This window comes from Rhipicephalus microplus, chromosome 9 (genome assembly GCF_043290135.1).
Source record: "Rhipicephalus microplus isolate Deutch F79 chromosome 9, USDA_Rmic, whole genome shotgun sequence".
Lineage (NCBI taxonomy): Eukaryota > Metazoa > Arthropoda > Arachnida > Ixodida > Ixodidae > Rhipicephalus > Rhipicephalus microplus.
Genome location: NC_134708.1, coordinates 62521850 through 62547108, shown reverse-complemented (window position 1 = coordinate 62547108; position 25259 = coordinate 62521850). Strand labels below are relative to the sequence as shown.

At 43.9% G+C, this 25259-nt stretch overlaps 1 protein-coding gene across 5 annotated transcripts in view; it reads right to left on the bottom strand.

Moving 5' to 3' along the window:
• Positions 1 to 3152: 3152 nt before the first annotated feature.
• LOC119163286 (uncharacterized) overlaps positions 3153 to 25259 on the bottom strand; it is a 78516-nt gene continuing 56409 nt past the window's right edge. For 2 of the 5 annotated variants that reach the window (XM_075873726.1, XM_075873725.1), the window contains exon 3: positions 3153 to 6108. In XM_075873726.1, the coding sequence (XP_075729841.1) occupies positions 5783 to 6108 (326 nt within the window). In that variant the 3' untranslated portion in view covers positions 3153 to 5782. Of the gene's footprint in view, positions 10715 to 16537; positions 16949 to 25259 lie in introns of those variants that run through there. The other 3 variants (XR_012886168.1, XR_012886170.1, XR_012886169.1) reach the window with 3 other exon arrangements.

Below are 25259 nucleotides of genomic sequence, written 5' to 3'. Positions count from 1 at the left end.
GGGCACCACTTTGATTTCAGGGGGAACCCCCTTAAAATAGTAAATGGTCGTTTTTCACTCTCTATCCATGGCGGAAAAAAAATGGGGGGGGGGGGGGGGGGCACAAGTCTGGTGTGCCACCTCCTGGCTATGCCACTGGATGCTAATTCAAACGAAAGCGGGGGGGGGGGGGGGGGAGACTTGCACAGTTAAATCACCACGACGCATCTGCTTGCAACAGCAATCGCAACCCCTTACTGAAAAATGTTTGTGAGGACACGCAGGACTAATGAACTGATTGATGTTATTTTTTTTCCCTAATATTATAGCCTGTGTATGATGAGAAAGTCACTTGCACAGGAGGCAAAATGCCAGTCATTTTGAAAATGATTGCATTGAGTCAGCATAGACTTTGGACAATCACTTACAGAGAAGTTTTAAATTTACTTCGCTAGTTGACAGCACTATTTCAAGGTGCAGTTCTTTAGCCACCGGTAGAACACCTCAGCCCGATAAGCTCGGCGCCTCGATTGGAGGAATGCTCACTGGCAGACCAAGAACGGAGCAAGAAGCTGAAGTGCTGCAAAGGGTGTAACCGCCTCTCCAAATATGAATAAAGAGACCTGAACTCAGCCAGCTGTTCGGTAGTAACATGATTGATTTACAACAAGTGAACTCCCAACATGGTCACAGATATTCCTCTTGGCGATTTCTTCTCAACTACAAGGGCAGCCCCATTGTAGAAAGTGCAAAGATAGAAAGAATATGGTAAGAAAAGGAAAGTTTGAAAAAAAGAAATGCATTTACATCGGCAGATCAGTGTTGCTACTGGAAATTCGTGTCTTTAAAACCGAAGTTTCTATATAACATTAATGAGCCCCGCCGCGGTGGTCTAGTGGCTAAGGTACTCGGCTGCTGACCCGCAGGTCGCGGGTTCAAATCCCGGCTGCGGCGGCTGCATTTCCGATGGAGGCGGAAATGTCGAGGCCCGTGTGCTCAGATTTGGGTGCACGTTAAAGAACCCCAGGTGGTCTAAATTTCCGGAGCCCTCCACTACGGCGTCTCTCATAATCATATGGTGGTTTTGGGACGTTAAACCCCACAAATCATATATAACATTAATGAGAACTGACAAACAATTATGCCAATCATGCAAAAAAAACCAGTCCTTAAGTAACTAATGGCATCTTTCATTGCCGTTAGTGTGTAAAAAAGTACAGTGTAACAATTAGAAATTCAACTACCCTAAAGGCCACTAGTTACAGCTGCAAATTACTGAAAAAGATAACTAATTATTGGTAACATGCTACTAGTAACAAGTTACTGCCCAAGACTGCAATGGGTAGATGAAAGCACAAAGGCGATCAGCATCAGATGTAATGCAGTATGGGTGTGACAAGTGACAAAATAAATCAGTGAACCATGAAGCTTCAGTATGTTGAAGCACTGGTTACATCTAAGCAAACAAAAGTGAAGTAACAGTGCAGTCAAGTTAAATTGTCAAAAAATATATAATAAGTGCTTTAACCCTTTCACAGACACTCTCCCGAGCATTAGATAATTGAAATAAAAGTTTTTGAAAGTCTCTACGCAGTGCGACACAGCAAAATAATTACTTTGTATCTGAATACATACACACATGAAATAAAATGAGAGACAAAGAAATATAGTACGAAAGAGACTAGAAAATATACCTGCATAAAAATAATTTAAGAGACTCATTAGGGGTGAGTATTGCAATAGCTGCATGATACCTACAAGAAATAAACTTTGAAGTATCTTGTATATTCGTAATATCATTATTAAAGGATGTGCACATTATGTCTGTCAATTTATATGGTACGTTTTACCAGATAGTGCTTCTTTTTCAATTTGTTTTGTAAATGTATAATTGAGGTTGATAATAATAATAATAATTTTAATAATAGATGCAGTTTGACGTCCCAAGACCACAACTTGATTTTGAGATGTGCAATATTGAAGGGCTCCTGAAATTTTGAACACCTGAGGTTTTAATGTGCACCTAAATTTAAGCACACAGGCCTTAATCATTTTCAGCTCTATCAAAAATGCCATTGCCGCAGGGGAGGTTCGATCTCACGACCTTCAGGTTAGTAGCAGAGTGCCATACTCACTTGACCACCACAGCAGGGCTATTAATGAGGTTGTAGTGTGTATCAACAACGGACGCTTAACAAACAGGCACATTCATGTGCATCACATGCTTTCATGAAAGCCTACCAATATTTGTACGATTACATACTCGAAAGTAGTATGCCCATTCATTGTTAAATGCTGATGTTCTTATATTGTATACATGAAAGCATATTGACATAAAATACTTGAAATAAGTTATTTACCAGATGTTCTGGCAATCAGGACAAACACTGATATAAACAGATATACATCCTGACTTTATATAACTGAATATACCAAACCGATGTGATGGCCAATAAACTTGGACAATGCTTCAGGTTTGCCTTCCACAATACAACACAATAGCATAAGTTGGCCCTGTGCGCATCACTTTCTCAACTGCTAGCCTGGATTCAGTTCTCGGCATGTAAGAAGGCAGATCATACATGCAACATTGGCCATTTCAAACTATCCTAGAATGCCTACTTTAAGTGAATTTGTTAAATGCCTTTATGTCATAATTTTCTCTTTTAGAATCACTGAAGGGTCGATTATGCATCTGTAGAGCAACATAGCAACCTACGCAGATACTCACTTTGTTCATGCTTTTGCTGACGGCGACAACAAAATCTTCGAGCGCTTCGTGAACGGTAGGCCTTCAGAACACCCACTTGTTGCCCAGTTTACATGTTTTGATACCTGACGCAAATATACACTTCGGCCATGCCATACTAGTACATGCGATAGGACCCCTTCTACTGCATGTTCGTGTTTCAGTCACAGACAAGATAATTTTTCACAGTTTAACAACAATATCGCATTGATACCGAAGCCGCAAACTTGTCGCTACATACATCTATAAATAAATAAATAAATAAATAAATAAATATATATATATATATATATATATATATATATATATATATATATATATATATATATATATATATATATATATATATATATATATATATATATATATATGGAGAGAGAGAGAGAGAGAGAGAGAGAGAGAGAGAGAGAGAGAGAGAGAGAGAGAGAGAGAGAGAATTTTTTTACTGACCCTATGACACTAAGGCCCCGAGAACAGGCATCACATACGGGGGAAATACAATACAGAGTACAACTAATCAAGGAAACCTAATAACACAAAAAACAAGCATGAAAACAGAAAACTGCAATAACAAGCACACATAATGCAAACACCATGTAAAAAGCAAATACACCCAGAATTCTTCTATTGATGATATGATGTGAAAACGTAAGTACGAGGAAGCAATGAACGTAGTGGCTATACTTTCACAAAGGGCTTATTTTTCGTTCTTAGATACAATATTAATAGGAACTAACAAGCAAATATGCAGAGGAAAGTATAAAGGATGTTATTAGAAGTAATTGTATGTAAATATGAAGAAAAAAAAGTGGACGATAAGATAACTTGCTGGTGGGAGGGACTGAACTTGTAACTTTTGATTGACGCGTCCGGTGGTCTACCAACTGAGCTACACAGATGCCCATCTCCCCGGAAACTTTATAGAGTATGTTTAATATTAGTAGGCTTGGCTAACGTCTTTGGGGCATATATACTTTGCAATAAATGAGATAGCAATTCAAACACAAAGGCATGTAGAGATGAAAAATTCTTGAACGGGCTTTTCTGAGCCAACATACATTTACACATGGAGCCTTTACTACAATGCAACAGCACTCGATGCCTTGAAGAGAACACCGCTTGTCCGAACATTGGCTGTGGCAATACCTCCCGCTGGAGAATTTTCAACACCAATACAAGAATTTTAGGTCCACATTTTCTTCATGCCATACATATGGCAAAAACACATGTGCAAAATCAGACATGTATGTTGGTCCCTGCATTGCAGAACAATCTACAGTCATAGACAAGGTAAGTACTTTTTACAGCTCAACACACAAAAAAAGAATATAATTTCTAAAGGCTGGAACAGCAGCAGTATCAAAATGGGTTTCAACTCACATTTTTACATAAAGGAGGAGCCAGCTAGATTAGATAGGAGCGCATCTGTGGCAATTAACAAAGAAGAGAAACCTAAAGAGGCAATGTAAAATAAAGTGCAGAAAATTACACTGGCATACACCAAAGGTGGCCTATTTAGAACAAGACCACATATGCTTTCCAGCAATGCAGAGTAACCATCAAGGTAGCTACCAGAAAATTCTTAAACATATACAACTTTTTTGAGCTCTGACTTGCTAAGCCCTCTAGTTTGTTAAAGAACGAGGCCCCATATGTCACACGGGGGGTTACCAATGCGCGAATTTAATAAAAAATCATTACTTTAACAACACATATGACACCCCATATACAAGCATAGTACATTAGGGTGAAAACTGAGTCAGACACACATGACGTGTAGGATGCGAAAAGGTTATGGAGATGCCACTGATATCTTGCATGACAACTGCTTATGCTTCCTCTAGACGCACAGCATATTTGTTTCATTATTTCACGGCAGTGCTTTTTCTCTGCTACCAACAACAAGCAGGCATGGCAATCTTTCTCTGCTTCAACCCTGAGTGTTTAGTCATCAGTTCATAAGTGAAGTGGCTCACTCAGGAACCAGCATACACTAAGCTAGCTACTCCATCCCTCACCCTCGCTTCCCATATTTTTGCCATACTTTCACATCAACTCATGAAAACCAATAAGCCTTCTAGGACAGAACACGCTCAAGACCTCTCTAAAGGTGGGAGGCCTTGGATGTCTCATCAAAGGCGAGAACTGACTATTGGCATTCAATGGTATTGGCACTGACATGAGCGGTAAGAAAAATATTCATCATATCACATGTCACCACAATTTGTGACACAACATAACGGAATGTCATCATCACGTGACACTGTCAATTGTTCCATAGCGGGCTGGTCACAGAGGCAGTGCAAAACTATGCAGGAAGCTTTCAGGGTGGATTAGCATGCCATGGAAGGATCAATACCTGGACAGAGATAACAGAGATGGCTTTTGTTCCTCAGTTGCTTTTAAGCAATTCGTAAGTGATTCTGCAAATTTTCGAAGTGCATATTTAAGGGCTTGTTTTGTGTTTTAGACACAATATTAAAGGGAACAGACAATAAGGCTAGGAAATGTATAGGGGATGTTCTTAGTGCCTGTGGCCATTCACGAGTTCTTCTCACGGAGGAAGTGTTACCCAAAAGAAGTGCAAGGTAGTATGGATATTCATATCCCAAGGTGGCCTCTCTTTTACACACTCTACTACCACTCGCCTTTCGTCCCACAAACACATGCATATTCCTTCGAGAATTGCCAAACCAAGTTACTTGCCAAGTCTCAATCTACTTTCACCCACAGCCTCTCTAATCAACAATACCCCTATTACCTAGCACTCCTCTTCTCTTCAAGGCAGGCTGTGGACCACTCACATTTTAAGGCTTCTTGTTTGCATGATGATGGGATAGATGGTTCATGAGTCTATGATTATGTGAGTAGGATGCACTACAGAGGTTGCAGGAAAAGAGACGCTTGCCTCTGTGGATGTACATGTGGTGTTTGAGGAGCGCCGCCTGCACAAATGATGCATTGCACTCGTCACAGGAAAAGGGACGCTCCCCTGTGTGGGTGCGCAAATGTATCGCAAGGGAGCATTTATATAAAAAGGATGCACTGCACTGGTCACAGGGAAAGACGCTTCCCTGGGTGGGTGTGCACCACATGGTTCACAAGGGTCCCTTTGTGTGCGAACGATGCCCTGCAGTGGTGACACGAGAAAGGAAGCTTTCCTGTGTGCGTATAAATGTGCCTCGTCAGGTGAGAGTTCCGAGAGAATGTAGCTGAACACAGATGGCACTCAAAGGGGCGCACACCCGTATGTCTGCAAAGATGTTGTTGCATGTTCCCTTTGTACTTGGTCACATAGGTGCACTGACGACAGGAATGCAGTCCACCTTGAACGGTCACCAGTAACTGGTACTGCTCATGAGATGTCGAAGACAAGGATCCTGCAAAGTCACGAAAGGAACAAAAAGACAATGAAGACTATGTGAAACAAGTTGTCTGTAAGTGGATTACAGTTCCAGGAAATGAACAAAGGTTGCTGGATTGGTAAATGAAGTAGACAATTACTTCACTTATGCAGTGCAAAAATTTCCTTCTCTCTGGATGTAAGAATTCCCCTCGATACATTCAAAATGTTCGGCAAACGCACATGGGCCTGATTTGAATGATATTCTGATACTACGCCTAACATCAAAATTTCTTTGTATTAGTATGCCAAAACAAGAATATAGTATTTATCATGCCTTATTTTAATAATGCTGCACCAAAACTCTGGTAATATTTTAGCAAATGAAATAAACAAGACACGAGTGAAAGAAGCTGATATAGCAGAACATGAAAAAAGGAAAAAATATCAGTTGTAACAAATCCTACGTCATCACAGTTTTTGGTGGACAGGTGTGATGAAACATTTACATGGATTCTGTAGAAAAATGGCTTTCTATGTATACTAGCACAGTTCATACACTTCACATGAAGGTCTCTATTCTGTTTGAATAAAAGCATAATAATTCTATATAAAATATAGAATGAGCTACAAAGAATTTTGAAGATACAAATTTGAAGGAAGTATGCAAGATATTCGTATCATTCTGAATTAATATGAACAAAACAGTTGAAGCTGACCATGATAATGAACAAACTTCATTGGGTCAACTACTCTAGCTGAAAAAAAGTGCATAATGTTCTTTTGAACTTTCTTGCTTTCACCGCTTCTCAATAAAGTGCTGCGATTTACTCATTCTCGCAGCTCCATCTTACAGACAAGCTGCGTTGTGCCGTTCAAGTGGATCGGTCAGCTACGCGCGAGTATCATCTGCGGTGAATGGGAAAACTGTTCGTGTAACACCGAATGACGGTGTGTTTCATGTAATGTAGTCGATCCAAAACAACCTTAAAATTTGTATCGTTGCAAAATTCGCATCACCAGCAATCGTATAATGGAGATTCTGCTGTATTCATATATTTCAGACACTTACAATACCTCACACGTGTAGACACTATTCCATTTTATCACAGTGTGTAACTATTTACACTGTATTGGAATAATCGCTACACCTTTGTACATACTTAGAAGGCCACAGTGAAGGTAATGGGCAAACCTATGTAAAACGAAGAATATCCTCACGGAGATTAAGTGCAGGAAGATGATGGACAGGAGGATCTGAACGATGCGCAAGCGTGTCAGTCGGTCATACTGACTGTTGCCTGTTCCTTACCCATGGCTGACTAACACACACACACGCCCGTTTGCTCCTCCTGCCCTTGGTCTTTCTTCACGTTATCTTCACAACGACATCACAACGCTTCATGATGGAAGAGAATGCTTACCACTTCCTTCACTTTATCTCTGTAAATATATTACAATGCTTGATTTTGCTCCTGCTCTTCGTCTTCATTCACCTTATCTACGTATGCTTGATGATGGAAATGAACGGAGATACATTTAGGGAAACTCAAGTCGATATTGCTCAGGTAGGGCACTTAAAAAAAAATCACTTAAAAGTCACGTTTGTTTGGCCATATAATTTAAAGATTTTGTTCAGACTACACGGACATGCACAAAGGTTTTACAGAGAAAAAGGCACAATGAAGAAACACGAGACTCCTGCTAAAGGCTTAAATCATTATTTACCTATTGCAGTGGAAAACAAAGTGTTACCAGCAAACACTGAAGTAACTTATACAACAAACATTTCTCCTTGCACTTATAGACGTATAAAGATGTGCCTCAAAGGGGTACTCACACAAAAACATTGCGCTCGCGTTTTTCTGCTGCAATGTATTACTGAAGGCCTGCTAGCCATAACCCTGCACATGTTTGCTGTAGCACATGACAGATAATTATTTGCACGTATCTCATTATCGACCAGTTTCAGGTTTAGAAAGCTTTACATATGAGGAGCCATTGAGTGCAACTATCGCCACCCAGCATGTGCTGCTCTCGATGACGTTAGCACGCAGAACTGTGACACATTCCCGCATGGATCGCATCAAGAATTACTTTCAAATAAGAAACGGGCTTGCAGTGTCACTAAACACAAAATTTCGAAAGCGCGAGCCATAATTACGCACTCGCGACCAGCAACCGAGAAGCGTAGACTGTGCGAACAAACGCGCAAAAAAAAAAAAATGGCGACTACGATGTCATCGTAACATGTTTTATTGACTGCAGCTGGTGGCGTGAGCGTAGTTGGGGGTCCCTAAAGAGTCCCCTTCGAGGGTGTCAATGGCACAATGAAGTCTAGTGCTCAAGCAAACTTCAAAATTAATTGAAGATACCTTCCAAGCTATATTCACTGTTGATATTTTACAGTAGATATACGAACGTTCACGAGAATCAATCCCGCAGGCCGTCTCGGCCATAAAATTTTGTGTCAGTGCCCCTTTAATAAATACCTAAACTGAACAAGGTACCTTGTAAGCCAAGCACAATTTTTTTACACTAAAGCTCTCAACACATACATTGTAAATAAATAATTACAGTCTTGCCAATTTCAATTGCATAACAGTGCAGAAAGTGTGCAGATAATGTCACACAATTCAATGCAAGGAGCAATTAGCAGCAGTCCATAGACAGTCACATCCCCGTCACACTTCTGTGTTCATAACGTATTAAGTTCCATCATAAGTGTAAAATGATGAATGCTTTCCAAGAAGCAGGTGGTGCAATGCCTTCCTGTCAATATCTAAAGCAATCCATTTCTTTGCTTCTCCACAGAGGGGAACGAAACATCTGCAACAGCACATAAAACAATGTTAAAGCCAGCACGAACACAGCACAATGAAACGTACTTGCAACCTTGAAATCATAAGTCTCAATTGTAAGAAATAACTCAATTGCGGTTTTATTACTATAACCCCATGACTGCTTCTGCAGTATAAAGACAAGTGCAAATATGAGGTCTTGATTTTTTTGTTAGATGTAGCATTAGTTCTCATTATTACTCTTTCTCTTAATTACTCATTTCTCTTTGAGTAACTAATTTGATGAAACAACACATATTTTTGAAAAAAAGAAACTCTATACATAGGACAATTCAACTTTGAGCAGTTGAACTTGGAAGAAAAAATATTGAATTGAACTGCATGAAGGACGTGAACTCTCAGTGAACCAAACCAATGTGCCAAGTGTCTGCTTTCCCATTTCGGCACACTATATGTGGGTAGACGATGAGTGGAGCTGCTGTGGCTAAGTATAGCAGGGCGCAAGAACCGCAAATGTCATGAAATTGAATGGGTAGACCAGTTGTACATCTTGTGGCACAATTAGGAGGCATTTTTTCAGTCTACAGAAATAACAAAGAGCTGCATCATAAAAAGAAGACACATGTAAGACTTCAAACAGTGTGCAATTACAATTTTATGCATTACTCTTTGTTACAGCACTGTCCTTCTTTCACCCCTATGACATTAACAAACAAGCGAACAAGTGAACAGTGTCTCTGCAAGGCCGGTGGCGAGTCGAAAACCAAGAATCAAAATAAGTAGTTCAACCTAAAGGGTAATTCAGTCTACCAGAGTTCAATATAATCAGGTTTGACTGCACCACTCAAATACAAGCTACTATGGAGCTTGTTGATTTTAATATCCCACAACCCCTTCCGAATATGATGCAGAATGTGGCAAAGCACTTTCAGATCTTGGTGTGGCACACAAATCTCGTCAGGGTGGCTTCTTTGAGTGGGTACTACTACACAAGTATCTGCTTGCTCGTTCTAACCAGTACTATGATGATACCAAAGTAAAAAGTGATGAAGTGCATCTGCAGTATATGTGTAAAAATTATCAAGCAAGCAAATGGGGACACTAGTAAATCAACATGTAGACACAGTGTAGAATTCAGAAAGCGCATGCCAAGGTCCACGTGGCTTCATCCACGGGAAACAACATGCATGATGCCCATGTTGCCAAGTGGAAACAATTTTTTTGAATCCTGGAGGAGAAACAACGATTTAAAAATGTGCCGGTACAATGCTTCCATGAGATAACTTTCATAGTGCAGTTCAAAAAGAAATGCTACCTCAGACTTCTTATTGATATGCTCTTTATTACAACACACAATCTAGAGTGCTACAATGCTGTCAAAACTTGGACAGGACGGGGACAACAAAGATGGCCTCAACTGTAACCACCGTCTGCAGATACAGTGAGGTAGTTTTGTTCAAAGCAGCATCCTTTCTTAGCAGGATGTGCCATGCAAACTGTATGAAGTTTGGCAATAGCTTTGGCTCTGATCTTGACGACAGCTACTACTGTAACTAAGCAGGCACATTGAGGAGGATTTCTGGGAATGCACTTACAATGTTCAAAATTACCAAAATATTTCAATAGGGTTTAGGTAGCTGCAAAGGCACTAATTGCACCTATGTGAGAAAGTCAGGTCAGTTTTGATTAATGCTAAAGACACTCCACAAATAAAAAATGTGATCGCCCAAAACCAAGGTATTTTGACAGCAGCACGACTCTTCATTTCTTGGTGCCAAAACAGATGTAGGGTATGTTCAGATAAAAACATTGGAGCGTATAAACTGGCCCCTGTTGATTTTGCTGAAAAAAATACATTTTGTTGCCAGAGTACCCAGTGTCATTAAACAAGTCTTAATTCGACAAAGAAAACCTTGCCTTAATTTAGAAGTCTCCACATAACTAAAACCACCTCTCACAAATTGCACAAAAATGTGATTTAGATGAGATCCTACAAAAGATCTGCCATAGATGCAAGTCTCAACATTTTTCTGGAAGTACTACAAGGAACCTGCATTCATGGAGTGTTATTACCTAGCAGTTTTGTTGCCAGTATGTCAAAAACAAGTCCCAAGTACAGCACACTATTCAATTACACCATGGTGTGAAGTCTTTCTGCTCAACATCTATAACAGTGAGAACTTTCAAAATTACCAAGAATGTTGTCGAATACTATATTGATGAAACATGAGATCCGAAGAAATGTTGTGTTAGTCTGTAGTCTATGGCAATGAAATTCTTGCCATCTTTATAACCTTTTATGATGATTTTAAATACGTACTATTTTGGTTATTCTCCATGACAATGTGTATAGTTCATTTTGAACAAACATTTTATGCCACTAAACTTTCATGGAGCTGAGCCATTAGTGGCTCATCTACATTAACTTGTAAATAATTATCAAGAAAATACATACAACACTTTATAAAAAATAGACAAGAGAAATTGCAATGTGAAAATTCTTAAAATGTTCGGCCCATATTGATTACTTACTTTAGGTTTGCAAAAGTTTTACAGGCAATATCAAGTTTCAAAGGAGGGAATTGCACCTGTACGCGACTACCTCAAATCTTCTAAGTTTTGTTTTATTTCTTTCTTTTTGCGTGTGTTGTGCCGTGCGAGTGTCCGTTGGTCACTAGAGGGGGCCGTCCTTGTTTACGGGCAGCAGCGATCGGCGAGCCTTCCAGACCTGCGGGCGCCGGGTCAGCACAAAGGCGGCGGCCCGCTTTAATGCACCTTGCCAGTTCGGGTGCAGGAAGAGAGAAACATGTCCCTTTGTGCATCCGTGGCCTGTGGGACGTTCGACTCTGTTTCCCCGAATGGCTAAGCGACGGACCTCTACCACTGACTTCGTGGAACAATTTGTGCACGTGCGTGTGTGTGTGTGTGTGTGTGTATGTGTGTGGCGCGTGCGCGTTTGTGTCAGCATGCGCGTATGTGTACTCGGATCTGTGGTCGAGAGAGGAAAGCGAGAAAGCGCGGGAAGAGCCAGAGACGCAGCGAGAACGGCGAGCGAACAAGGGTCTGCGAATTGCGAGCGACTTGAGCGGTTGTGCGTTGTGCGATGTGCGGAATTGAACGGTTGCGCGAGTAATAATTGTAACCTAGTTTTTTTAATTAAATACAGCCTTCTTTTGTTTACATTTTCTTAACAGTGCGTGAGTCGTGTGTTGTGTCTTCTATAAATTTTCACCTTTTTACGGCCATACCGGCGACACCCTAAATTTTACCAAAAGCGGGATAGAGGACGCTAACATTCATCAGAAGTGGGATTTGACCGATTTTAAAAAAAAAAACGTTCGGAACGAGTTTGGAAAATCTTAGCGAGGAGTGCGATTGCGTCAGTGCGAGAACAAAGAAATGGTGGACTTCCAGTGAGCGCGCACTTCCAGAGAGCTATCATCAGCCATGCTGGACGGATCATCGCCGGAGGAGAGTGGTCACCGTGATGACGACGACTGTGCTGGGCTCACCAAGCGGGAACTTTTCGACGCTTTGCGCGAGAAAGACCGCTTGTTGGCGGACCTGCTGCGGCGGCTGCCTCAGCCGGAGTCGTCGGGGGCTCCACACCAGGCGGCCATCAACACGTTTCAGGTGATGCCCGATTTGAGCAGAAATATTCCAGACTTTTCCGGTGAAGGTTGCGCGTCAGCAGCCCGGGAATGGATGGAAAGTTTGCGCCAGACGGCTACGCTTCACCGGTGGCCAACGCCATTCCTGCTCGAAACTGCCAAATGTCACCTGGTCGGCGCGGCAAAGGATTGGTACCGTTCGAGAGCTGCCGAAATTTCATCGTGGGACGATTTCGAGCGGATGTTCGGGCGGACTTTCTACAGCCAGACACGGGCGGCGGAGCGATGGAGGCGTATGCAAGAGCGAATGCAGCAGCGAAATGAGAACACGGCTGCGTACTTCCACGAGAAGGTGCGCCTTTGCAGAGAGGCGCACTTAGATTTCTGTGATACGAGGGAGCAGGTGCTGATCGGTCTGCGATCACGGGAGTTATGCACAATGCTTCTTGGAAGGTCGCACGAAGACGCGGATGACCTGTTGCACGACATTCAGGAATTTGAGAGGATCGACCGCGAGCGACGAGAACGCTTCGGGACAGCGGCTGAGCGAAGAGCGACAAGCGATGCACCTCGTATGCAACCTGCACCCAAGGCACCGCTGCAGGGTGCGTCCGGGTACGACAGGCGGGACCAGCGACCACCTTTCACAAATCAGTACGGTGAGCAAAAATGTTATAATTGTTTCAAATTCGGACACATTTCGCGGGATTGCCCAGAGGAAAGACGAATAGAAAAATGTCTAAAATGTGGAAAGACTGGGCATACCCAAAAACACTGCCAAGCAAAAGGCCCCAGAAATGAGACCAACGCTGTCTCGGGAGAGAAAATTGACCCTGGCGTGCTTTTGAAGCACGTTAAATGGAATGGCAATGAGACTTTGATTGGCATGATAGACACAGGCAGTTCCGGTTGCTTACTGCGCGAATCAGCGGCGGTGCGGTGTGGAGCGGAAGTGCTGGAAGATGCTACAGCTCTGTATGGTTTCGGCAGCCAGGGAGTTCCAGCTGCTCGTGCGATTGGCAGGTGCCGGGCCGACTTGCTGATAGATGGCGTCGTTGGCAAGAACATACCGATACTTGTTGTGCCCGACGAGGTCCAGTCGGTCGATTTGCTTGTCGGTCGCACGTTTACCGAGTTGCCATATGTGACCTACGCTAAGCTGGGCGACAGCTTGCAATTCTGGCATAGAGACGAGTGCCCATTTTCACATCTCGAACACTTCGTTTCATGTCCGAAATTACGTTTGAAAACTGCTGAAGAGACCCCACTGCAGGCCAATGTTATAAATTGGGTGAGACTGTCATCGCAGTCTAACGACACTGGTGCAGTGCTATTCAACAACTGTGGGTGCGAAATTCTTGTTGACATGGAGGACGGAGAGGTTACTGTGCCGGTGTTTACGAGCGGAAATGATGACGTGGTTCTACGTAAAGGACAAAGACTTGGCCACGCAACAGAGGTGGACATCCCGGGTTGCGAGATGAAGGAAATAAATGAGTGCAGAGAGGAGTGCAGCGTGGCAAAGCCAGAGCAAATTCTGGTTACGGAGGCGCGACGGCCGATTGGGTGCGAGGGAATTAAAATGGACCCCTCCGTAACAGAGGAGCAGCGTCGTGAGCTCGCGTGCCTCCTAAATGAGTACCGGGATTGTTTTGCCGCCAATCTCAGCGAACTTGGCTGCACACCTGCCCTTTCGATGGACATACAGGAGATACCTGGTAGCGCACCCGTGGCTGTTCGGCCCTACCGCACGAATGCAGCAAAGCGAGAGGCTATACATGACATCGTCGGAGAGCAGAAAAGAGAGGGAATCGGAACTGAGACACATTCCGAGTATGCGAGCCCAGTCATTACTACATCGATGGTCGATACAGAGCAGCGAGATTGGGACGAAAAGCTCAGTGAGACAGAGTGCAGCTTGAACAACGCTGTAAACAAAACGACCGGGAAGACTCCCTTCGAGATGTTACACGGTTATCGACCGGAATTTCACAGTGTGGCACTGAAGCGCTTAGTTGAATCTAAAGCGTCCGAGTGGGAGGAGCCCGGCGGGCTGCGCGAACGTGTACGGCAGCGCCTCGTGAGTGAGCAGAAGAAGATGAAGGCCGCTTACGACAAGCGCCACTTCCCGGCTAAAATTTACGGTGTCAGTGACGTGGTCTTCATGACGAGGGCTCCAGAACAGACGGGAAAGCCTGCCAAAACCCAGCCAAAATATAGGGGCCCTCTTGTAATCACGGCAGTGTTGCCAGCTGACACGTATCGAGTTGCCGACCTTGACGAAACAAGGGCGAGCCGCTTCGCGACCACTGAGCACGTGTCGCAGTTGAAGTGCTGGACAACGACCAATACGCATTCACACCTTCATGACGATGGAGAGTCTGCGGAGGAGTCGGACGCTCCCGAATGTGAGGTGCAGCGACTGAGACGTTCGGCCCGTAGCTGCGCCAAGACCCATCCCTATGCGAGTGCGCCATAGTTGCGTTGGCGTCTGTTGAGAACTTCAGTGCGTGCCGGGATTTACCGAGTGAACTGTGCGTACTTAAACAGTTTTTTTGTTCTTGTCTTCTTCGACGAAGGAAACAATTCTGTTTGTGTATTGGCGTGTGGGTTTGTTTATGATTTTTTTTCCATTAACGAGGACGTTAATGACTGTCAGGACGACCGAGTGTACGCGACTACCTCAAATCTTCTAAGTTTTGTTTTATTTCTTTCTTTTTGCGTGTGTTGTGCCGTGCGAGTGTCCGTTGGTCACTAGAGGGGGCCGTCCTTGTTTACGGGCAGCAGCGATCGGCGAGCCTTCCAGACCTGCGGGCGCCGGGTCAGCACAAAGGCGGCGGCCCGCTTTAATGCACCTTGCCAGTTCGGGTGCAGGAAGAGAGAAACATGTCCCTTTGTGCATCCGTGGCCTGTGGGACGTTCGACTCTGTTTCCCCGAATGGCTAAGCGACGGACCTCTACCACTGACTTCGTGGAACAATTTGTGCACGTGCGTGTGTGTGTGTGTGTGTGTGTGTGTATGTGTGTGGCGCGTGCGCGTTTGTGTCAGCATGCGCGTATGTGTACTCGGATCTGTGGTCGAGAGAGGAAAGCGAGAAAGCGCGGGAAGAGCCAGAGACGCAGCGAGAACGGCGAGCGAACAAGGGTCTGCGAATTGCGAGCGACTTGAGCGGTTGTGCATTGTGCGATGTGCGGAATTGAACGGTTGCGCGAGTAATAATTGTAACCTAGTTTTTTTAATTAAATACAGCCTTCTTTTGTTTACATTTTCTTAACAGTGCGTGAGTCGTGTGTTGTGTCTTCTATAAATTTTCACCTTTTTACGGCCATACCGGCGACACCCTAAATTTTACCAAAAGCGGGATAGAGGACGCTAACACACCCTTCCCATGTTAGAGCTAATTTGGAAAAAATTTATAGCTAGTCGGGCTGTCACACGTACGAAAAACATGATGTCCAATCTAAAAAGTTTCACAAAAATAATTCGTGAAAAAAAATAACGCATTTTAGAGGAGTAAGTGAAAGCTCATCTACAACGAAAACATGCGTCTTGCAAGACGATTTGTTTCTTCCCGAAAGAGCTTGGCCATCATGGTTATTTTGAGCCTGTGGCTTCAGTGAGCTCTTCATACGAAATGTACGTATTTACTTGCATAATCCTTGCACTTTCTTTGCCGGAAAACCGATGCAAAGTTGGGGGGTGCGAGAATTACGCGGGGAAAACGTTCCACGAAAACGTACAGAGCGAAAAAAAAAAAAACGAAGTGGCCGCAAATCGGGATTCTCACCTCAGCAACTAACAGCAAGCTTTAAGAAGAACTAATTAAAAGTTACCTCAACAATAAAAGCAGAGGTTCAACACAAGACAATATTTATTTGAGACACAAGTAGTGGAAGCAAACAGTCGAGAATTAGAATACCATACGCAAAGCTTGTGGACATTGCGATAGCTTTTGTCGCTCAACAGGAGCCCTCAAAAGATGAGCGTATGACGTCGGCTGATGGCTATGTAAACGAATCGTCCGCAGTTTCTTTCTGAAGAAATAAAGTTTACCATCAATCCCAGTTGGAGGCACACGGCAGGCCCAACGCGTCTTGGTGGCTTTCAGCTGCCGTCACCAGTAGCGAACACAAAACTCGTAGACTCCGAAGGGCCTACCGGCAGCCCTGTTGCTCTTGTTTAGGGCATGATCTGCAACTTGCAACTTGAAAGCAGCCGTGTAGCTTTAGTATTGCCTCATAACGTGGCATGATTACCGACACAACCTACTAAACAAGCCGCAACGCACACTGGCCACTTCGGCTTGGCTTGGATTGTATTAAATCTCTGTGCAATAGTACGCTTATGAATGGACGGATGGATGTTGCTGTACCCTTTAGATCGGGTAGCGACTAATGCTACCTAGCCGTAATATTTAGTGAACTAACTATTAAATTTATCTCTTTTTCCCCTTTAAATAGTGAGGTTGAGAATTCGTACTTTACAGCGAAGGGTTTAATTTTCACTCGTGCCTTGACTTTAGCCACCAATCAGATAACCTCCTTCTAGTTAAGTCTACCCGCTTAAAGTCTATTTTGCCCTCCCTGTCCCTAAACTCCAGTGCTTTGAAGAACTCTGCGCCATCATCCTGAACTATAGGGTGAAGCCCTTTACAGAACATTACCAAGTGTTCGGCAGTTTCCTCCTCCTCTCCACATGCTCTGCGTACCGTGTCTACCCCTTCGTATTTGGCCCGATATGTCTTGGTTCGCAATACTCCCGTCCTGGCCTCAAACAGTAGAAAACTACCCCGAGTATTATCATAGATCCTTTCCTTGGCAATTTCTTGCTTAAAAGTTTGATAGATCTCTAGTGCGAACTTCTTAATCATGCCAATTCTCCACATGTCAGTCTCTGTGTCCTTTACTTTCTTCTTAACCGATAGTTCTCTTTGGTTTGGCCACCTGCTGTTTTCTAAGTATTTACCAGCCAATTTCCTGGTTCGCTTCCTCTATTTTGTATCGACATTCTTATGTACAAGTAGCTGAAAACCTTCCTAGCCTCACGCTCCTCCCTCATTCACCTCAATTGCTTCTCAAATTTTATCTTGCTACTAGCTTCCCTGCTTTCAAATGATGTCCATCCTATATCACCTTGTATTCCCTGATTTGGTGTATTCCCGTGAGCTCCTAAAGCAAGCCTACCTATTCCACGTTGCTTAATTTTTAATCTTGCTTGAACTTCTGATCTCATGCACAAGACCGCATTGCCGAACGTCAGCCATGGAACCATGACCCCTTTCCATAGTCTTCTCACATCATCATACCTATTGTAATTCCACAGTGCCCTATTTTTCATCACTGCTGTATTCCTGTTACCTTTAGTCGTCGCGTGTATTTCGTGTTCCCTTAAGTACTCGGTCTCATTGCTTAACAGTCAAGAAATAGCACCAGATAGCGCACGCTATCATCATCAGTGGTTGAAACGAGCAGACGGTACTTTTGCTAGAGTGTACTAGAAGCTTCTAGTACACTCTACTTTTGCGGCAGTTTTCGCAGGGTGCGATAATTACTCGAGGAAAAAAAGAAATCGTATTTTTGTTGGGCGATGTGGGGGGTGCGAGAATTATGTGAGTGCGAGGATTACGCGAGTAAATACGGTAATAACAAGCAGCCAGGTGACCGTTCGCAGGGGACTCTTAGACAATGAGTAACTTTATTTTTTAGTAGCAACCTTGTACTCTTTATCCCATTGAGACATCGTACACAATACACTTTGTGTACACCACTTGGTTTGGCAATCTACATCAAGTAGAGGCCAAGAAAGAGAAAGAATTATCATAGTTTGGATGAATTGAAACTCCTTCATTATAAATCTGTCTTCATTCTGCAGAGTACACATGCTCACTTTTCTGAAGGCACTACGACATTTGAAGAGTCATGCAACGTGTCACTTCCTGCAAGCAATGAATGTTTCTTGGTTCAAAATTTCATGTAACCAAAAGTAAACTTGTACTATATTCCTGGCCTGATATTTGATTCTGTTTATGCCGAAACTAAGGCTCAAAAGCTACAAGATAAAGAGATAATAACCCATCGTACACCCATCGAAGAAGCGAATAAGCCCCGGTGTGATCACAATGCCCCTACGTAGGGTATGACCGTAAGGAAGAATTAGTACGTCGCCATCCACAATGTCGGTGCAATTAACACTTATAATTTCTTCGATGTATGGCCGAAGTACATAATCTGACTTGGTGACAAGGCGGATGCGTCCATCTTGTTCAAGCGGAGGGGTCAGTGGCATTTAGATGCAGGAGGCGCTGATGACATGATATGAAAGCGGACGCAGAAGACAAGAAATCCCACTCGAGAATGAGAGCGTGGGTGCACTCACGGAATACCGCGAAAACAATGTGATGACGAATGCTTTCTATGCAGACACGAACAGTACACTGTGCAAATGGACGAATGAGAGCGTTGGTCGCCGCACGTAGAGGTGGGCCGCCATAAGGTGTGGTGACTTTTCGAAGGCGGGAACAAAAATCAGCACGAATAATCGAAACGGCAGCGCCAGTGTCTACAAGAGCCTCAACACGTACACCTTCTACAAACACTACTATCAAATTCAATGGCCGCTCTGGAGGAATTGTTAGCTGTCCAAGGGATGCAGTTTCCCCTCCTAAAACTGCATCGGGGAGTTTTCCGCGTGGGCGTTCGTGGAATGGGAGGCGGGCCGTAGAGGTGACACTGAGTGGCGACGTGGCGAAGGCGACCTGCGGCGAGACATACGGGGATTCCCAGGCATGTCCGTATGGTAAGTAGGTGACGGTGAACGGTAATAGGACGATCGGGAGGGTGGCCGTAAGTAGTTCATGGTCTGACGGAAGCTTCGATGTTCTTCGGGAGTGTAGCTGCGTTGCTCGTCTTGTTGGCGCCTTCGACAAAACCGAGCGATATGTCCTCGATAGCCGCAGTAGTAACAGATCGGTCGAGGTGGGCGCTGAGGTGCGTAGTAAGGTGGTGCACGCACTGGTGGTGATAACGAAGCCACAGGCGTATGGTCTGCTGTTGTAGGCACAGAAACGGTAAGTGCGATAGAGAGCGCGGCAACTTCAACGTACGTCCGCGTCTGGCGCACGCAGGGACTGATGGAACACGTCGCACGCGATGCGGAGGCGATCTCTTGTTTAATCAGGTCTCGCAAGCTATCTTTTTCAGGAGGTAAAGTAACTTCGGCAGCACAGGAAGAGCAGCGCCCGTGCAGCTCTTCACGAACGATGTCGCGAATAAGCGCACGCAAGTCGAGGGGTGCAGGCAAACGAACGTCGGTGGCATCGTAACAAAGGCGAAGAGACTGAAGCTCGTCAAGTCGCTGACAGATGGTTATCACGTCCTGGGTGGTGGCAGGATTTTGCGTGGCGAGGGCGTTAAAGGCGACGGTGTTAATGCCTTTAATAATGTGGCGTATTTGGTCGTTCTGAGACATGCCGGTGTTAACGCGCTTGCACAGTGCAAGGACATCCTCAATATAAGAGGTGTAAGATTCACCCGGCAGCTGCGTGCGTTGAGCAAGTTTCTTCTGCTGCCTGAGTGCGAACTGCAGGGGCACCAAATATCTGACGAATTTGCTGCTCGAAAGTGTCCCAGTCGGGAAGATCCGGGTGGTGGTTCCAGAACCAAGTTTTCGCAACATTGGACAAGTAAAATGGGACGCTGCGCAACTTCTGTGGATTGTCCACCTGTTCAAATCGCTGACGAGGTCGTAATTCTTGATCCAGTCTTCGACATCATCGCCTCGGAGACCGGAAAACACAGGTAGATCACGCAGGCGAGTGTTGTTGGGCGGAGCGGGTGGCGGTGGCTGCAGTAAGACGGCGACGTTGGATGGGCCAGGGTTTTCTTGGGCCGCCATGGCAGGGGGTTGTATGGGACGACCCGAGCGGAACTCCAGCGAGAACGGGCGAGAGGACTTGAGGGAACGAAAAGCACAGTCCACCACTTGTGAGGAACCGGTTTATTCGGACCCTATCGGACATGATCGCCATGTACATTCACCCCAACCACACGAACTGGGATGCAATTCTACCCTTCGGGACATTCGCCTATAATACGGCTGCTCAACGCACTACCGGCTTTTCTCTATTTCTTCTCGTCCATGGTCGCTCACCAAGTTTCGCTCTGGATGTCTTTTTCCTTTCGGCCCCTGCACCCTCGACGGCTCCTTTCTCTGAAGAATTCCTATCTCGTCTCGCACACTGCCGTCACCAGGCCCGTGTTAACACCGGCCTCTCTCAAGACACTCGAAAATCTCGCTACGACTCGTCTCGCCGTGTTGTGAGTTTTTCCCCTGGTGACGAAGTTCTTCTATGGACTCCACTACGCGTCCCCGGCCTATGCGACAAATTCATCAGTCGCTTCATTGGGCCATACACGGGGGTCAAACAGACATCTGTCAATTACCGCGTTTCTCCTCTTAGCGCTAGTCCTGATCATCGTTGCCGAGGAACAGAGATAGTGCACGTATCTCGTTTAAAGCCTTATGCGCGACACATTTCGTGATGCTGTCAAGCGACCAGGCGGCCGCTTTCACCGCGCGGGGGAATTAGTGTGAGCGCGAGAAGCGAATGACTCTTTATTCTCTTTGTAATCATCATCACCTGTACATCTTCTCCATCTAAAAATATCATCACCAGCGTGATTGAGCTCGAGCCTGGCCGAATAAACCGGTTTCTCACAAGATAAAGAGATAATAACAACTTCATTAAAATGAGTTACTAAAACAAATATAAATTCATTAATATCTCATTATTCTTGTGGCACCAAAGTATTGAGTACTTTGAAGTAACGTTAAAAGGATTCGATACATTTAAAGAAAGTTCTTTATATGGGGCATTTAAAAGGGTTAAAATTAAAAGTGATTTTTACTTGCTCCAAGTTTAATAACAATTGTCAGTTTTTTTGTTGTGATAGTAGAGAAACTGAAAGTGTTAAAGTAATTAGGGACGAAAAATGTTTTTTAGAAAAAAAAAACTTAAAATTTTCTACTCCCATCCCTGCCTTGATCATTGTGCCAGTACACTAGCTGAGCACAACATCCAACTCGCATGAATACTGCATAAGTGAACATATGTTTTTAAAACGCATTAATTTAAAATCCAGTAAAAGAAAAGGCCACAATCCATTTTTTTTCAGCTATTTTCAATTAAAGTCAAGCGTGTGTTATAACCTTATTTGTAAAAACAAATTGCATCATTTTTGTTAAGCCAGGATTAAAACGCGCCCTAAGTAGCCAAGCTTAGATCAATGCGCGACTAAATCGATGAGCGAGTATGAAGCTATAGTTGCAGTAGTTAATTCTTAGGTCTCAGGTATATTCTTTCATGTTTCGCGCAACCCTCAAGTTCAAGAAAACAGAAGACAAAGAGATGCCTTAAAGTGCTGATTTGTACATGTGTGAGTTTGTACTAATCAAAAAAATATTTTAAGGCGAAAGCAATACCAGAAAAAAAAAAGCCGCCCGCATTTTCCCGCGAAGAAATAGGGTAAATACGTCGCAGAGTGATGACGGTATAGCGTGAATGTTGCATAATTGGGTAAGGTTTGCGAATGCTTAATTGTTATTTGGTCTTTATTATTCTTATTGATCGAATAAAGGAAAAGCCTTGCCTTCGACGTGTGGTGGGATGCTGATAATGAGTTGTGCCCGACTAATGGTTGAAGGTACTGTTGCTTCCATCGTATCTACTTGAGTCAAGAAAAGCGTCAAGTCAAGTGAAAACCAAGAAAAGACGCCCTTGACTGAATTCCAAACGCGCAATCCAGTCTCTACATATACAGGGTGACCAGCGAACGGTTGTTCAGTGCAAGCAGTCAGTTTTTACAAGCAGGCACTGCCTGCGTCAGCCTTGCGAGGCGAGGGGTGGGAAGCGACAGTAGACACTAGACGTGAGCCTGCAGAACGAAACGCCAGCATGCGCAGTGGGGGTGTGGAAGGCCCCGCCGACGCCGGATTTGCCACTAGCTGCGACTATAAAATGCTCCGCATTTAAAAGTGTCTAGATATGCTGCTGAGTTGGGTTTTCATATGCGAATGTTTCTTCAGCTCTCAACGAATTCAAACAAGACAATGACTTTGTTGGCTCGCATCTATGGGTTCGAGACGAAATTACGCCAATATAGTCCAAAATGAAGACCGTGGAAAATGAATCTATGTGTATTACTTAGCCCTCAATTGTCCTATTTCAACCCACGAGTACTGCCCACAGGACACAGCAGAGGAATTGAAGGACATGCAGAAATTGCCCTCGAAGCGGCCCCCACGATCTCCACTTGCTTACACCTGGTACTGAATGTCCCACAACGACGCTCCACCTTCCCCACTACCTGCAGAGCAGAAATTTTCGTTGAGTAAACGAACAAGTTCAACTCATCAGCTGTGTTTTGCTCAGAAATGAAATTGACAGACAAAGACACATCTGTACATTTTATGGCAATGTTTTTATCCAAGCTATTGATCCTCAGTTTGAATGATAGCCATTCTTTTTCTTGCACTTGCCGAGAAAGTGTTGGATGCTTGATTTGTACTCTGCAACTTCGCCATAAATCTCAAAGGAATACAAGAAGACACATGTACACTCCCGTTAGCAGTTTACCAAAGGACTGCTATGCAGTTAACAGGATTAGCAGACATTAAAACTCGCGTGCTGTTGCGACATGAACCTGTCTGATATGCATCAATTTGTTTATTTATAAACGTTATTATGTGTTAGTTGTTCATTTCAAGTGAGAGAAGAAAACCCCTGGCCTGCGCAGAACGCACAGCACTGTCACAGGGAAAGCTGCAAGAGCAGCCTTTCAGTGCGTTTTTTTTTAATATCGGTGTCACACGCGCATTTTTTAACCCGAAAAGTGTCGATCCAGATTGATCACAACTGAAATAAGGTACTGCTACACGGTCACATTTTATCACCATCAGGCGCGATCAAGATCAAAACATCGCTGAGAGGTCTCGATTTCGCTGTCATCAGAGCCCCTTGGCCAAACTTGTTGTAAGCACAATAAAAAAGAAAATTGAGCATAGTTCAGTAAAAAGGACACTAAAGTAGCTAGATTTTTGTAAAAAGCAAGAAGTAAACCACACCTGAAATATCGCATATGTCAAGATTCATATTGACCGCATTTAGTTATGGGAAAAGGAGACAATAAGCAGATGACCATTGTCTTTCGTGGTTAGCTTAACTCTCACTCCTTCGGAGCAGTTAGAGCACGTCGAAGCTAACCGATTATGAGTGTCGCCAGTTTTTGTTATAGTATGGCTGCTATTATATAACTGCTATTTTTGAGGCTGAATGACACGGTGAACTATGAGTGCATCGTTCAGCGAGCTCAGAATACAAGGCGAAGTCTATCACCGTCATCAGGTTTGGCTCTAAGCGCCACATGTGCAGCAACTTGCCGAGAGATTCCCATGGAATCAACTGACACCATTTGTCAGAACTGCCAGAACCTTGAGTAAGTTTGCATCCTCCCTTTTGGTATATCCGGGCGAATGCTCCATAATTCATATCGACTCGTGAACAACATTTGCTATTAATAGTTGGAGAAGTGACATGCATCACTACTTATGAGAGCCATAAATGTGCTAAAGGATTACAGAATCAATATGATTTTGACAACACAACTTTCAGCCAGAGTAGACTTTTTTGTGACTGACCAGTGCTGTGCACGAAAAATGTTTCCTCATCTGCCTGGAATTAGGTGGTCACAATATTAAAGGTGCTCCTCAAACTGTTCTCTTTAACAGTGTACTGTACTGTACAATGGTGCAAATAAGGGGAGGGAGAAGGTTATAATTTTCTTGACCTGGAGCTTTCTACTGGAAACCCGTAATTCCTAAGCTAACTAAGATAGATTAAATGAAAATGCAGTCAGAGTATGCTGCAGAAAACAAATAAGAAAAGCCTATTCAAAAGACTACATAAATATTGTAACACAGATGCAGGAGTGAAGTTTATGATTTCTGCCAGCATAAAAATCAATTTTAGACATGGATGACGTTCTTCTAGGACATTTTTAGGCAAATGGTGCCAAAATGAATACTCCTTTTCTAAGGATAACAAAAAAGAGGTATTTGAGCCACTCTTCACGAAACTACACTAATGATGATGAATGAATGCTAGAGAAGTGCAATCTGTATAACATGCAGTAGGATGAATGAAGTTGACAAATGTGAAGTGACATGCAATACATGAACTAATATCTGGGGTTTCACATCCCGAAACCCACGATGTTTGATAGAAACGCATGCTAGCAATGCTGTCGCGCAAGACGTGGCAATCACGCGTTCACGTGAGAACCCAAGAGCAGGCATGTGTGCCGCACCGCAAGTTGACCATCAGCAGCAAATGATAGCCTCCGAGATCATATGCATGACCCTCTGAGGCATTAATACCCCTTCGTGTGCATTGACCTTCAAATTACACATGGCTTTCCGTAAGGTTTTTTTCCGCAACCGTTGCTATACTGTGTTTACATGCACCTGCCACGTCATGCAAGCCATATCTTCACATGAGACATCCTAAAAAAGGTGCACTAGACAGAGACAGGACTTGGTCAAGGAGCCAGGCCCGAAGACGTCAACATGCACGACTGTTTGAGGCACGAACACATGTAAAATCTCGAGTTCGCACGGGAGGCTATCGAACCTTCGAGATTGTGCGGGCACGATTGGAAGTAGCAATGTATTGCACTAAATTTGATGGCTGGACGAGTTTGTGTGTATCCACATACGTCCC